At 39.7% G+C, this 12,074-nt stretch overlaps 1 protein-coding gene across 10 annotated transcripts in view; it reads left to right on the forward strand.

Moving 5' to 3' along the window:
- ADCY10 (adenylate cyclase 10) overlaps nucleotides 1-12,074 on the forward strand; it is a 106,961-nt gene that overhangs the window by 40,604 nt on the left and 54,283 nt on the right. For all 10 annotated transcript variants that reach the window (XM_016931788.4, XM_016931836.4, XM_003308592.7 and 7 more), the window contains 2 exons: nucleotides 507-562; nucleotides 5,299-5,452. In XM_016931788.4, coding sequence (XP_016787277.2) covers nucleotides 507-562; nucleotides 5,299-5,452 — 210 coding nt within the window. The remainder of the gene's footprint in view (nucleotides 1-506; nucleotides 563-5,298; nucleotides 5,453-12,074) is intronic.

The following is a 12,074-nucleotide window of genomic DNA, read 5'->3' on the forward strand; positions in this document are numbered from 1 at the left end:
GGCGTGAGTCACTGCGCCCAGCCAAGTAGTACTTCTTAACAGTGTTTTTGTCAGGATTAAAGAAAATGATGCATGTAAAGCACTTGGAACTGCGCCAGACACATAGCATGTGCTCCAATAAAAGGCGCGCTATTATTGTTTGAGCAATTGGTGGAATCTTTGCAGGATGTGAGACTCTGCACCACATTGAAATCTACTGGGTCGTATATCAGGTGTCTGATCTCCCCAGAAAGGGGTTTCTCTACCAGTGCAGACTCAACAAGCATTTATTGAACAATGTGCCAGATGCTATGGAAACAGATGCTACCTGAGTTCTTTGGATTCTCCACTACCAAGTCAGACCTTCTCCTTTCTCCTTCTTTTGGCGTTTGCGACCCTTGAGTCAGGGGATAGATTCTTGTTAGCAATTGAGAAGGAAACTTTCTGGGAACTAAGAACTAATCACTCTTGCTCTCAATATGTCCCTGTTTTGAATCTAGCATCTGTTCTTTTGTTCTTCTCTTCAGCATGTTTGGTATGGCGTGCCTCATCTGCAACAGAAAGGAGGATTACCCTTTGCTGGGTAGGTAGTAGGCCTTGATTTTAAACTTCTTTATTGAACTAAAACAAAACATGCAGAAAAGTACATCAATCATAACTGTGCAGCTTAATGAATTATCACAAAATGAAAATATAATCATCATCCCGGTTAAGAAATAGAAAAATAGCAATACACCAGGATTACTCTTTCCTTCTTCCTTTCCCCAAAGTCTTCTAACACCCTCGATTACTTATGCCTGTTTAAAAAATTGATACAGATGGAATCATACATTGTATAATTATATACGGCTTATATATACTTTCTCTTACTCAATGGTATGTTATATAATTCATCCATATTGTTGGGTGTAGCTATAATTTATTCTATGTCATTACTATGTAGTATTCCATTTTTATAAATATACAACAATTTACCCATTCTGTTGCTGTGCAACATTTGGGTTATTTCCAGTTTTTGGTTCTTATGAATAATATTGCCATAAACATTCTTACACAAGTCTTTTGGTGAATGCATGTATGCATTTCTGTTGAGTACAAGGTAGGAGTAAAACGTAGGACTGAAATTGTTGGGACAAAGGGTGCAATTTTGGTCGATGATGCCAAATAGTTTTCCAAAATGGTTGTATTTATTTATATTCTGACTGAGAATGTTAAGAGAGTTCCAGTTGTTCTTCATCTTTGGCAAAAACTTAGTTTTATCAATCTTTATCCTTTCAATAATTCTGTTGGGTGTATAGTGGTATCTTATTATGGTTTCCATTTGTATTTCCCTGATGTGGTTGAGCTCCTTCTTCATAAGTTTATTGGCCATTTGGATTTATTTATTTATTTATTTATTTATTTTGAGACAGAGTCTCACTCTGTTGCCCAGGCTGGAGTACAATGGAGCAATCTTGGCTCACTACAACCTCTACCTCCTGGGTTCAAGTGATTCTCATGACTCAGCCTCCTGAGTAGCTGGGATTACAGGTGTCCGCCACCATGCCCAGCTAATTTTTGTATTTTAGTGGAGGAAGGGTTTCACCATGTTGGCCAGACTGGTCTTGAACTCCTAACTTCAAGTGATCTGCCTGCCCCAGCCTCCCAAAGTGCTGGGATTACAGGCGTGAGCCACTGTGCCCAGCCCAGACATTTTTTTAAAGTACCTGTACAATTTTTCACCTATTTTTCAACTGGGTTGTATTTTGATTATCTTTTGGAATTATTTACACATTCTAGAGATGGGTCCTTTGTCATTTGTTTCTACTGTATATCACTTTTCCCACTCTGTGTTTGCCTTTTTACTCTCAATTATGCATTTAATAAACAGAATTCTTAATTTTAATGTAATCAAATTTACCTGTCTTTTATAGTTAGTGCTTCTGTATACTATTTGAGATACCTTTCCTTACCCAAAAATCATGGAGATATTTTTCTAGCATTTTTTTCAGAAATTTTGTTTTTACCTTTTATATTTAAGTCTTCAATCCATTTGGAATTGATATTTTTGTGATTCCTGGTGATAGGGACCTTATTGTAAGAAAGATAACTTGAGATTAGACAGGGGAGTAGACCTAAAATGAGGAAGGGATATACCTATAAGAGAAGAGACCCAACGAAGATTGACCTGTGGATTCTGAAGGCAGCCACTTCTAGTAGCACTTGTAATCTCCTTCTGTCAGACATGAACATCCCCAAAAGTCTTATCATAAGTTAAATCTTGGTCCTAACTGTGTCAAGGCAATTAAGAGGAGGCTCTGTCTCACACTTTGGAGAAATATCAGGCCACAATCTTGGTGTCAGCAGAGCCTGAAGGAGGGCAACAGTTCCAGAACTGCAAAAAAACACTTGGGCCAGCAGAAATGCCTCACTTTCACTGCTTTCAGGTAGTTTTCAGGGTCTTCAAGCCAATCACTTCATTTAAGTCCAGATTCCAAAACTCCTGAAGCTAGAGAGAAGGAATATCCACTCTCACCCTCCTCAGAGGCCTTACTTTTCATCCTAGGATATACTTATTTTACTAACTGACAGCAACAGAATCCTAACCTTCTTTCTACAAGATTGCAGACCCAACATGACAGTCACATTAGAACACATTATGTGGATATTTCTTTTTTTTTTTTTTTTTTTGCGACAGAGTCTCACTCTGTCGCCCAGGCTGGAGTGCAGTGGCGCGATCTCAGCTCACTACAACCTCTGCGTCCCAGGTTCAAGCGATTCTTCTGCCTCAGCTTCCCGGATTACAGGTGCACACCACCACACCCAGCTAATTTTTGTATTTTCAGTAGAGACGGGGTTTCACCATATTGGCCAGGCTGGTCTTGAACTCCTTATCTCGTGATCTGCCCGCCTTGGCCTCCCAAAGTGCTGGGATTACAGACGTGAGCCACTGCTTGCAGCCTATGTGTATGTTTCTCAGTCTGATCTAGTTGCCCTTTTGCACTGATTCCACCAGTATGACATAAAGATCAGGTCCACATACCTTTCCTTCAAGCTATAACCAAACACATTGTCAGAGGCTAGCAGCATGGGAAATGCCCTTCTTTTACAAGGGCTGCTATAAATGAAATTGCAACAGCATGGTTGACAACAAAACTATAATAAATAAATAGTGGCTTTTTAGGGTAAAAACTGCATACAACAGTCCCCGATATTGAGGCTTTGCTTAGATAGAAACAAGGTGCATGCATTTCAAGTTAAGGAGACAATCTCATTTTAGAATCCAGCTAAAGATACTCCATAAGGTTCTACCGGTAGGTGTTCTGTATGAATAGAACACAGGGAGCTGGAAGAGTCAGCTATGCAGGCTTTTTTTTTTTTTTAAGCTTCCTTAGGAAACTTTATTTTTTTTGAGATGGAGTTTCGCTCTTGTTGCCCAGGCTGGAGTGCAATGGCACGATCTCGGCTTACTGCAACCTCCGCCTCCCAGGTTCAAGCAATTCTCCTGCCTCAGCCTCCTGAGTAGCTGGGATTACAGGCATGCACCACCATGCCCGGCTAATTTTGTATTTTTAATAGAGACGGGGTTTCTCCATGTTGAGGCTGGTCTCGAACTCCTGACCTCAGGGGATCCGCCCACCTCGGCCTCCCAAAGTGCTGGGATTACAGGCGTGAGCCACCGCTCCCAGCCTGGAAACTTTGTTATTTTTTATTTATTTAGTTTTTATTATTATACTTTAAGTTCTAGGGTACACATGCACAACGTGCAGGTTTGTTACATATGTATACATGTGCCATGTTGGTGTGCAGCTATGCAGCCTTTGAAGCCTCATCTTCTAAGTTCCTATGTGAGCTTCATTCAGGCCAAAGAAAAACACAAAACATCTCACAAAATTGAGGTTCAAATGCATTTTCAGAAAGGGAATATTTCACCCAAAAGAAGCAATACAGTCTGCTAAGTAGTTCTCACTAAGCCATACTCAGAAATGTATATTACCAAGCAAAGCACTTAGCTTCTTTTTATTAAATGTCTACACTTGAATTAATGGTCCTTCAACAAAGACATTAGATAATACCTGGATATTTATTTGTTCTATCAGTGAATAACAAAATGGGCCTCCACATTCATCTGCCCAGCAAAGAAGAAATAGTTAGCTCTCAATGAGTCTCCAACTTTTTTGACAGAAATTGCTCACTGCTTAGAAATTACAATTCTTACAGCTCCTTACAGCAGGGTTTCAGATTTCACCCAGGGCTGTTACAGTATTTAAAAACACACAAGAAAAATAAGGGTTGTAACCCAAGGTGATTTTTATTTTTTTCTTTTCCAAGTTTTCCATATTTTCTACAGTAAGCATATGTTAGTTTTATAATCAGAAAAAACCTACAATCTATTTTCACTAAGAATTTAAGTTGCTCTTATGATAGAAATAATCTGTACATGATTTCTGAAGGCAAATTGAATTTTATCCCTGGTAATGCTTTTTGTAGCCCTGAATTAAGTATAATCTTCATTTACAGAGGGCAAATTTCCTTTATCACAGAATCAGAAATAAAAATATTTTATCCATAATTGTTTAATGTAGGAAAACTAACTTTAATAAATTTATGTCCTAATGTAATAGTCTACATATTACTTCTAGAGTATTGAATAAAAACAAAAAACAAAAAACAAAAAAAAAAAACAAGCTTTAGGGTTAGATAGCCTTGGCTTAATTCCTGGTTGTGTAATCTAAGCAAATCTCAGTTTTCTACACTATAATTAAACATTGTAATGAGGATTATAAGAATACTTTCCCTCACAGCTTCTAATCAAATAAAACTGCAAAACCACATGGTTAGCTAAAAAGCTCCCAGGGAGATTTAAACAATTTTGAAAGTGCATAAGGCTTGAAGAAAGTCTGTGAACAATGCCATGGAAATTCCAAGTTTTTTTTTTTTTTTAGATGGAGTTTTGCTTGTCGCCCAGGCTGGAGTGCAATGGCACGATCCCGGCTCACTGCAACCTCCGCCTCCTGGGTTCAAGCAATTATCTTACCTCAGCCTCCTGAGTAGCTGGGACTACAGGCACCCGCCACCAAGTCTGGCTAATTTTTTTTTTTTTTTTTTTTTGTATTTTTAGTAGAGGCAGGGTTTCATCATGTTGGCCAGGCTGGTCACGAACTCCTGACCTCAGCAGATCCGCCCACCTCGGCCTCCCAAAGTGCTGGAATTACAGGAGTGAGCCACAGCGCCTGGCCCAAGGATATTTTTAGAAGGAGTGTTTCTATGTGACTTTTTATATCTGTAGACTATTTTATGTTGATTGAGTTTGCTCTTTTTTAAAACTAAAAATAACAGGACGTAATAAAGAGATCAACTACTTCATGTATACTATGAAGAAATTTTTGATATCTAACAGCAGCCAAGTCTTAATGTATGAGGGATTACCAGGATATGGAAAAAGCCAGATACTTATGAAAATTGAGTACCTGGCCCAAGGTAAGAATCACAGGTGAGTGTCTTGGAATGATTGTTCTGTGTGAACCCATAGAATCCTGATTTATTTTGATGCTCCTCTCCTTCCTATAACTTGCCTTATGTAAATTATCTATAACCTATGATTATTGGATGCCATGACCCTTGTGCTAAATAGATAACTAACAATAAACACATAGAGCTAAGAAAAAGAGAAACTGGGCTGACCCATGGATATCCTGATTTAATGCCAGGTAGGGCTTGGTTACTTAAAGTTTCCTAAGTAATCCCAATATTCAGACAGATCGAGAACAACTGGCATAGATGTTGAGATCAAGGCTAGATTTGGTCTGCAGAACAAACACTTAAGTTTATCCAGCTAGCTGACAGTGTAGCAGGACCAGCTGCAGACAAAACCCCTCAGACACCGAGATAGTGAAGGGAGTGGCTTTAATCAGCTGGGAGAATTGGCAGGCTAGCGTCTCAAAATCCGAGCTCGTCAAGGTGCTCAACTTCTGCCCTTTTAAGGGCTCACAACTCTAAGGGGGTCCGCATGAGAGGGTCGTAATCAGTTGAGCAAGCCAGGGGGTACGTGACAGGGGCTGTGAGCACTGGTGGTCACAGTGAAACAGAACAGAACGAGAGATTTCACAATGTCCTTCCATACAATGTCTGGAATCTATAGATAACAACAGTTGCTAGGTCAGGGGTCGAATTTTAACTACCAGGCTTAGGTCAGGCAGGCCCAAGCCTGGTTTCGGGTCTGGTTCTTAGGCGCCGGGCTACCTGCCTTTAGTTTCGCTTCTCTGTCCTTTTCTGAGTATAAAACAATATAAAACAATATGAGAGGGTCTCTCTCTTCCCTCATTTCCCCCGTTTGAGACTCTCACTTTTTATTAGTGGGAGTTCTCACTCTTATTTTTGCTACTTATGCCTTCTTGTGCAATAGATTGATAGTGATTCATATAGTACACTTGTGTTGAGGCATTTTGGTGAACTAAGGTAGCAATGAAGCTTTTTATCATTTGAAGAAGTACAGGCAGCAAGCAAGGGAGCAGTAAGCAGGTTTCTATTACTATTATAACTCCTATATAAGAGTTTTAAATCCTCCTAGTGCTGGGAACCACCTTCTAAACATGGCTTCAGGGTCGAATCCGTGCTACACTTGTACAGGCATATGTGCCAGTTTTGTCATGTTTTTAACTATGTCTTTAACTACGTCTTTAACTACTTGCCTTTGATTATCTATGTGTAGACAGTAATTAGTAAGGTTAAATTTTTATAGACCTCTCTTTCAGCTGCTAGAAGTAGTCGAGAGCCAATCTATTTTGATAGATAGCATTTCTTATCTGAGTTTCTTGCCGGGCCAGAATAGTCAAGGCTTGACTGGTTTTATTAGTGATGATTTCTAAAACAGCTTGCAACCGTATGATTCAGTTGAGCATGTAAATGGGGGTCTGGTATACCCATGAGCCATCTTGTGTCTAAGTGGCAGGCCTATAGTATTGTATAATTTTTTAGGTGGTCATTCATCATCTTTTTAATTATCTATGGCTACGTTTCGCTTTTCGCAGAAAGCATAGACAGGGAAGCCCAGGAGTTCGCCTATTTTTATGGGCAGTAGGAAGAAAGATGGTTTAATAGTGCCAATAACACAACTACCTGTCCACTGGTCAGGCAGCTTAGCGTAGGTTCTATGTCCACGTATCCAGTATAGCCTAGTTGGGGGCTGTCTAGTCCCGGTGGAATTCTGGGTGGGCTTAAATGGTCTGCAACTTTGGAAATTTACTGAATGGATTTTTATCTGTGTGGTTTGAACTCCACCATGTAACTGTTTTTGTGGTACCATTATACAGTTTTTGTCCTAGGCAACTAAGTCATCCTACAGGATGAGTGAATTCTTTCCTTTTTTCAGCTATGCAATATTGTCTAATAATTGAGACTTTTAGAACCTAGAAATGATCAGGGTGATTCTTTTGGGCCGGGAATTCATCAGGAACTGGGTCTGTAGGCACTAATTCTCGGGCTTCTTATGCCATTGATCTCTTATTACAGTTTCTCCACAAATGTAACATGAGGTGACATTTAGAGACTGGGCTACATGCTCGGCTAATTGCAAAAACAAATTTCTGGTTTTTCCTGGAGTCTCTGGTACTGGCACATTTAGTTAATCATAGAAAGTCTGAAATACTGGTTCCGGAGAGAGTTTACGAACCTCCTCTTTTACCAAGGTATTTACTCTAGGATCTAGTCCTTTTTTATCGACGCCCAGAGATACGTGTACTTCTTTTTTTCTACCTTGGGTTTAAGGGATTTGTAATTACTAATTTCAAGGGGTTGCAGCTTCCACTCGTACAGGAGGGGCTGCCTTCTCCTTTTTGGAGCTAAACAGGGTCTTTTTCCTCCTTTTTCTAAGTAGCCTAGATGACACAAGACCAGTAATTACACACATTTGCACATGAGCTTAATTCGTGGCAGATATACTTATTTCCTGCTGTGTAACTTTTTTTTTTCAGTTTAAAGAACCGCATCTTATTCTATGCCAATTGCTATTGATAGTGGCACAAGCATTAAATTTTAGTGTTACATGCTTGGGGACCCCTCTTTCTTCTGTCTTAGCTATTACTTTACTTGTGTCACCTAGAAAAGGACCAGTCCTTAATTTATTTTAAAAAACTGTGATCATTGGAGGCTTAAAATGGGTCATAACACACACATCAGGTTGGTTATTTCCTAGGCTACATACCTTGGATAGAATAGCATTATACAAACAAGTTTCTTTTAGAGTCCTTGTACACTTATAATAACCATGAAATAATAGGACTGTAGCAATCTTTTGTCCTACCTCAGTGACTTGATGTATATACTGGGAACAGTTCTCAGTCTGAGGAAGGTCAGTTGAAGTCCTTACTGTACAAGTCCAAATTTTAAGGAAAATGAGTCCCGCGATGAGTTTTCTCATGCTTCGGCCGTGCGTGGACCAGTCAGCTTCCGGGTGTGACTGGAGCAGGGCTTTTTCTGAGTCACTTTGCAGGGGTTGGTGAAGCTGCTCCCATCCATGTACAGCTCCCAGTTTACTATGTTTAAGGATGGTTTCGGAGGTTGGGCCCGCTAGAATAAACTGAGTCCAACACTTCTACACAGTTATGTTTAACTGGGCTCTCTGATACCAGGAGCAAGGTGGCGGGGTTTAGGGTGTTGCAAACTTCAATGGTTATGTGGGGATTTTCACAGAGCAAGCTTTGGTATCTAGTTAGTCTAGCATTCATTAGCTAATGATGTCCTTTGGTATTTATTAAAGTCACCACAGCATGGGGGGGACTTTATGTTTAGGTTTTGCCTAAGAGTTAGCTTATCTGCTTCTTGTGCTAACAGGGCCGTTGCTGCCAGGGCCCTTAGACATGGGGGCCAGCCTTTGGAAACCCCATCTAGTTGTTTTGAGAGATAGGTCACTGGCCTTGGCCAGAGCCCTACAGTCTGGGTTAAAACTCCAACTGCCATTTTTTTTTTTTTTGAAGATAACCATTCTTTTTTTTTTTTTTTTTAAAGTGAACTTTCTTTATATCTGTGGACTAGACTGTCTAAGGCCACAAGATTAGAAGTTACTATAATACATGTTACACTGTTAACTTTTAGCAAACTTTACTTTTGTTGAAAACCTTGTAAGTTTGGGATTTCAATTATCCTTTGCTGTTAGTAAGACCTTGCTTAGTCTAAATTAACTTAGAATTGGTATAGATGGCCCCTTTTTTTTTTTGGCACATAGAGTGTGCACTTTCGTCAGGTCAGGTAGCCCCAGGGCTGGGGCCGACCTGAGTTTTTCTTTCAACTCATGAAAAGCTTGTTGCTGTTGTTTGTAATAGATATAATTTATCTAATTTACATTTTTATTAACGTCACTCACTAAAATATTGACTTAAATTTTGTAGCTATTTGATTTCAAGCTTTAAATTGATCTGGTATTCCTCGTGGGACTCCAATTGCGTCTAAATGGACGTGAGAGTCGAAAGACCTATAAGGGGGCTTCTCTCGCTTTACGATGTCTTATTTTTCCTCCCTCTTGTTGATGAAATGCCAGGGTGAAAGGAATAGCCAACTGGACTAAAGTATAAGTGCCACTCCAGTTATTCGGCAGAGTGCCCAGTAAAGGTCCACCACAATACCACCACACATCCGCTTGGGGATGAACAAGGGCTGACTGATTGATAAGCTCTTGAAAATTCTTAAGCTCATCGCATCCCTTCAGGTCTCCAAGGAATCCTAAGTTTCCTCTCTGTGGTGAGAGACACGAAGTGAACTTAGTGTTGGGAGACGGAGGTTGGATGGCCCTCGGGGGCTGACCCACAGGGATAGCAGAGAGAGTTTGGCATGACTTATTACTCCAGGCTGTAGAATCCTGGAAAAGAGCTACCATGCAGCCCACGCCTGGTGGACTGGAGGACCACTTTAGTGGAAGGGGAACAATCAGGGCCTCTGGCCTGCCATGTGCACAAGCATAACAACTGCTTTTGTTTAATGTGCAGATGGAATATTTGATCCATTTCAACCAGGCATTTGCATCTTGGTATGCTGTCTTAATTGCCAAAGTTTGTTTTAAGTCTTTAACTTCTGTGATCCTCTAGTAAAATGAATGTTTCCTTTAGGACCTATTTTTATTAGTTTTTAGACCAAAGAAAGCTAAATACCATTTTATATTTAATAATACTTCTTGTATGATTTTTATACCAGATAAGCTAAATTTTACCTTTATATTAGTGTGTTATTAATGTTAAACTTAATTTTAATAAAACCTCATAGACATATTTATCCAATTTTTCATGTTTGACCATAAGGTAAGTTTTTACAGACTCTTTTTAACCTTTTATAATTTTTGTTAAAGAGCAGGTTGGTGCTTCAAGAAAAACCTGTTGCATTTTTACTTTAATGTCCAGTTCACAGAAAAACTGGATGATACCTTTTTATCTTTACCTAGTTTATACACAGAATTTTTTTTTTACAATTTACGTTTTAAAACTTGCTTAAACTTTCAAAACAATAATTTTTTTAACCTTTTAATGTAGGTAAAAATCCACATTCTTATGCCTCCTTCTAATCTTTTTACCAAAAATATATTTTACTTTTCTTATGCACCTTGCACATAAACTGTTTCTTCAATAGTACTCAGGAGGCCTTATTACTTTCAAATTATACAATATTTTTTGCATAAATTTTTTATAACATTGTTTTCTATGACTTTCGCAGATAATTCTTCGACATGTCTCAACTTTCTGACTTATTACAAATATTTCTTTCTTTAAACAAAAGTTAATTTATTTCAAGACAAGAATTTACCATATAACACTCTTTTTACATAAATTTTGCCTTCCCCCAGCTCTTTTTTTTTTTTTTTTTTTTACCTGTTAGCAAAGCAGCTGCTGCTACAGAGTGAATGCATCTGGGCCATCCGTGGGTTACTGGGTTAAGGATTTTTGATAGGAAGGCCTCAGTGCTTTCGGGATACGCCCTTGTTTACACTAACAACAAAGTGGTATTAGAGTGTTACAGGGTTACGGAGAATACCTTTAACTATCAATTTTAGGTTTTAAATTTACCTTGGCTTTTAAAGGGAATAGGGTACACTATTTTTTTCTTAACTACTTGGATATTTCTCTCTTTCTATTTTTCTTTCTCTCTTTGACTTTCTGTCTCTCTCTCTCCCTCTCTCTCTCTTTGACTTTCCTTTTGCCTCTGTTTCTTCCTCTCTTTCTGCCTCTCTTAACTACTGTCGGGGCGAAGGGGGTCTAAAACCAGCTGTAATTGTCTATGTACAGAAACTGGTCTGTGTGCCTTGGCTTACAGGTTACCTTGTGCCATACATTTGAAACAAGGGACCTGTCTAGGCTTCCTTCTGATGGCCAACCCACCTCTAATGTTGGCCAGTCTATTTTACACAAAGTTCTAAGTTTTTCTAGTATCATAGTAACACCGTAATCTCCCTTAAATCCTTTCTTGAAATTTTTCAACATAGTTTCTAGTAGGGTGGGCTTATTTGTGCCTGACCCATGTTTCTTCGAGACAAAACACCGCTCTCACACCACATGCACACCACAAAACAAAGAACAGGTAAAAACGGCACACACACACTTTTGCAGTTTACACTAAACCAAAATCAAAACCAAAATCAGAGTATTCAGAAATCCAAGCCAGGTCAAAACCAAAACCAAAGTATCAAGCAATCTAAGTCAAGTCAAAAACAAAAACCAAAGTGCCGGTACAGGCACACCGTGGGTGATCAGATCAGGCCATGCTTCCACTCAAATGGGGTGGGCAAGTTCCCAAGACCAGTCCTGTCAAGCAATTCAAACCAAGTCAAAACCAAAACCAAAGTGGTGATAAAGGCACGCCGTGGGTGATCAGGCCATGCTTCCACTCAAATGGAGTGGGCACGTTCCAAAGACTAGTCTTACCAAGTTTTAGTTGTCCGGACTCCAAGTGCCAGTTCCTTCCCGGTGTTCAGCCACTGTGTTGATCCTCCACGGGGGCCTGCCACACACTGCTCTGGCGAGGTGTCCCACCGGGGCAAATGCCTACCCGGGAGAGCTCTCAGGATCCGCGTCACTCTGGCTGGTTGGAGTCCCCAGCAGGGATGTTCCACAGGGCAGGCTAAAGCCGCCTAAGGA

The sequence above is a fragment of the Pan troglodytes genome, chromosome 1 (genome assembly GCF_028858775.2).
Source record: "Pan troglodytes isolate AG18354 chromosome 1, NHGRI_mPanTro3-v2.0_pri, whole genome shotgun sequence".
NCBI classification, from domain to species: Eukaryota; Metazoa; Chordata; class Mammalia; order Primates; family Hominidae; genus Pan; species Pan troglodytes.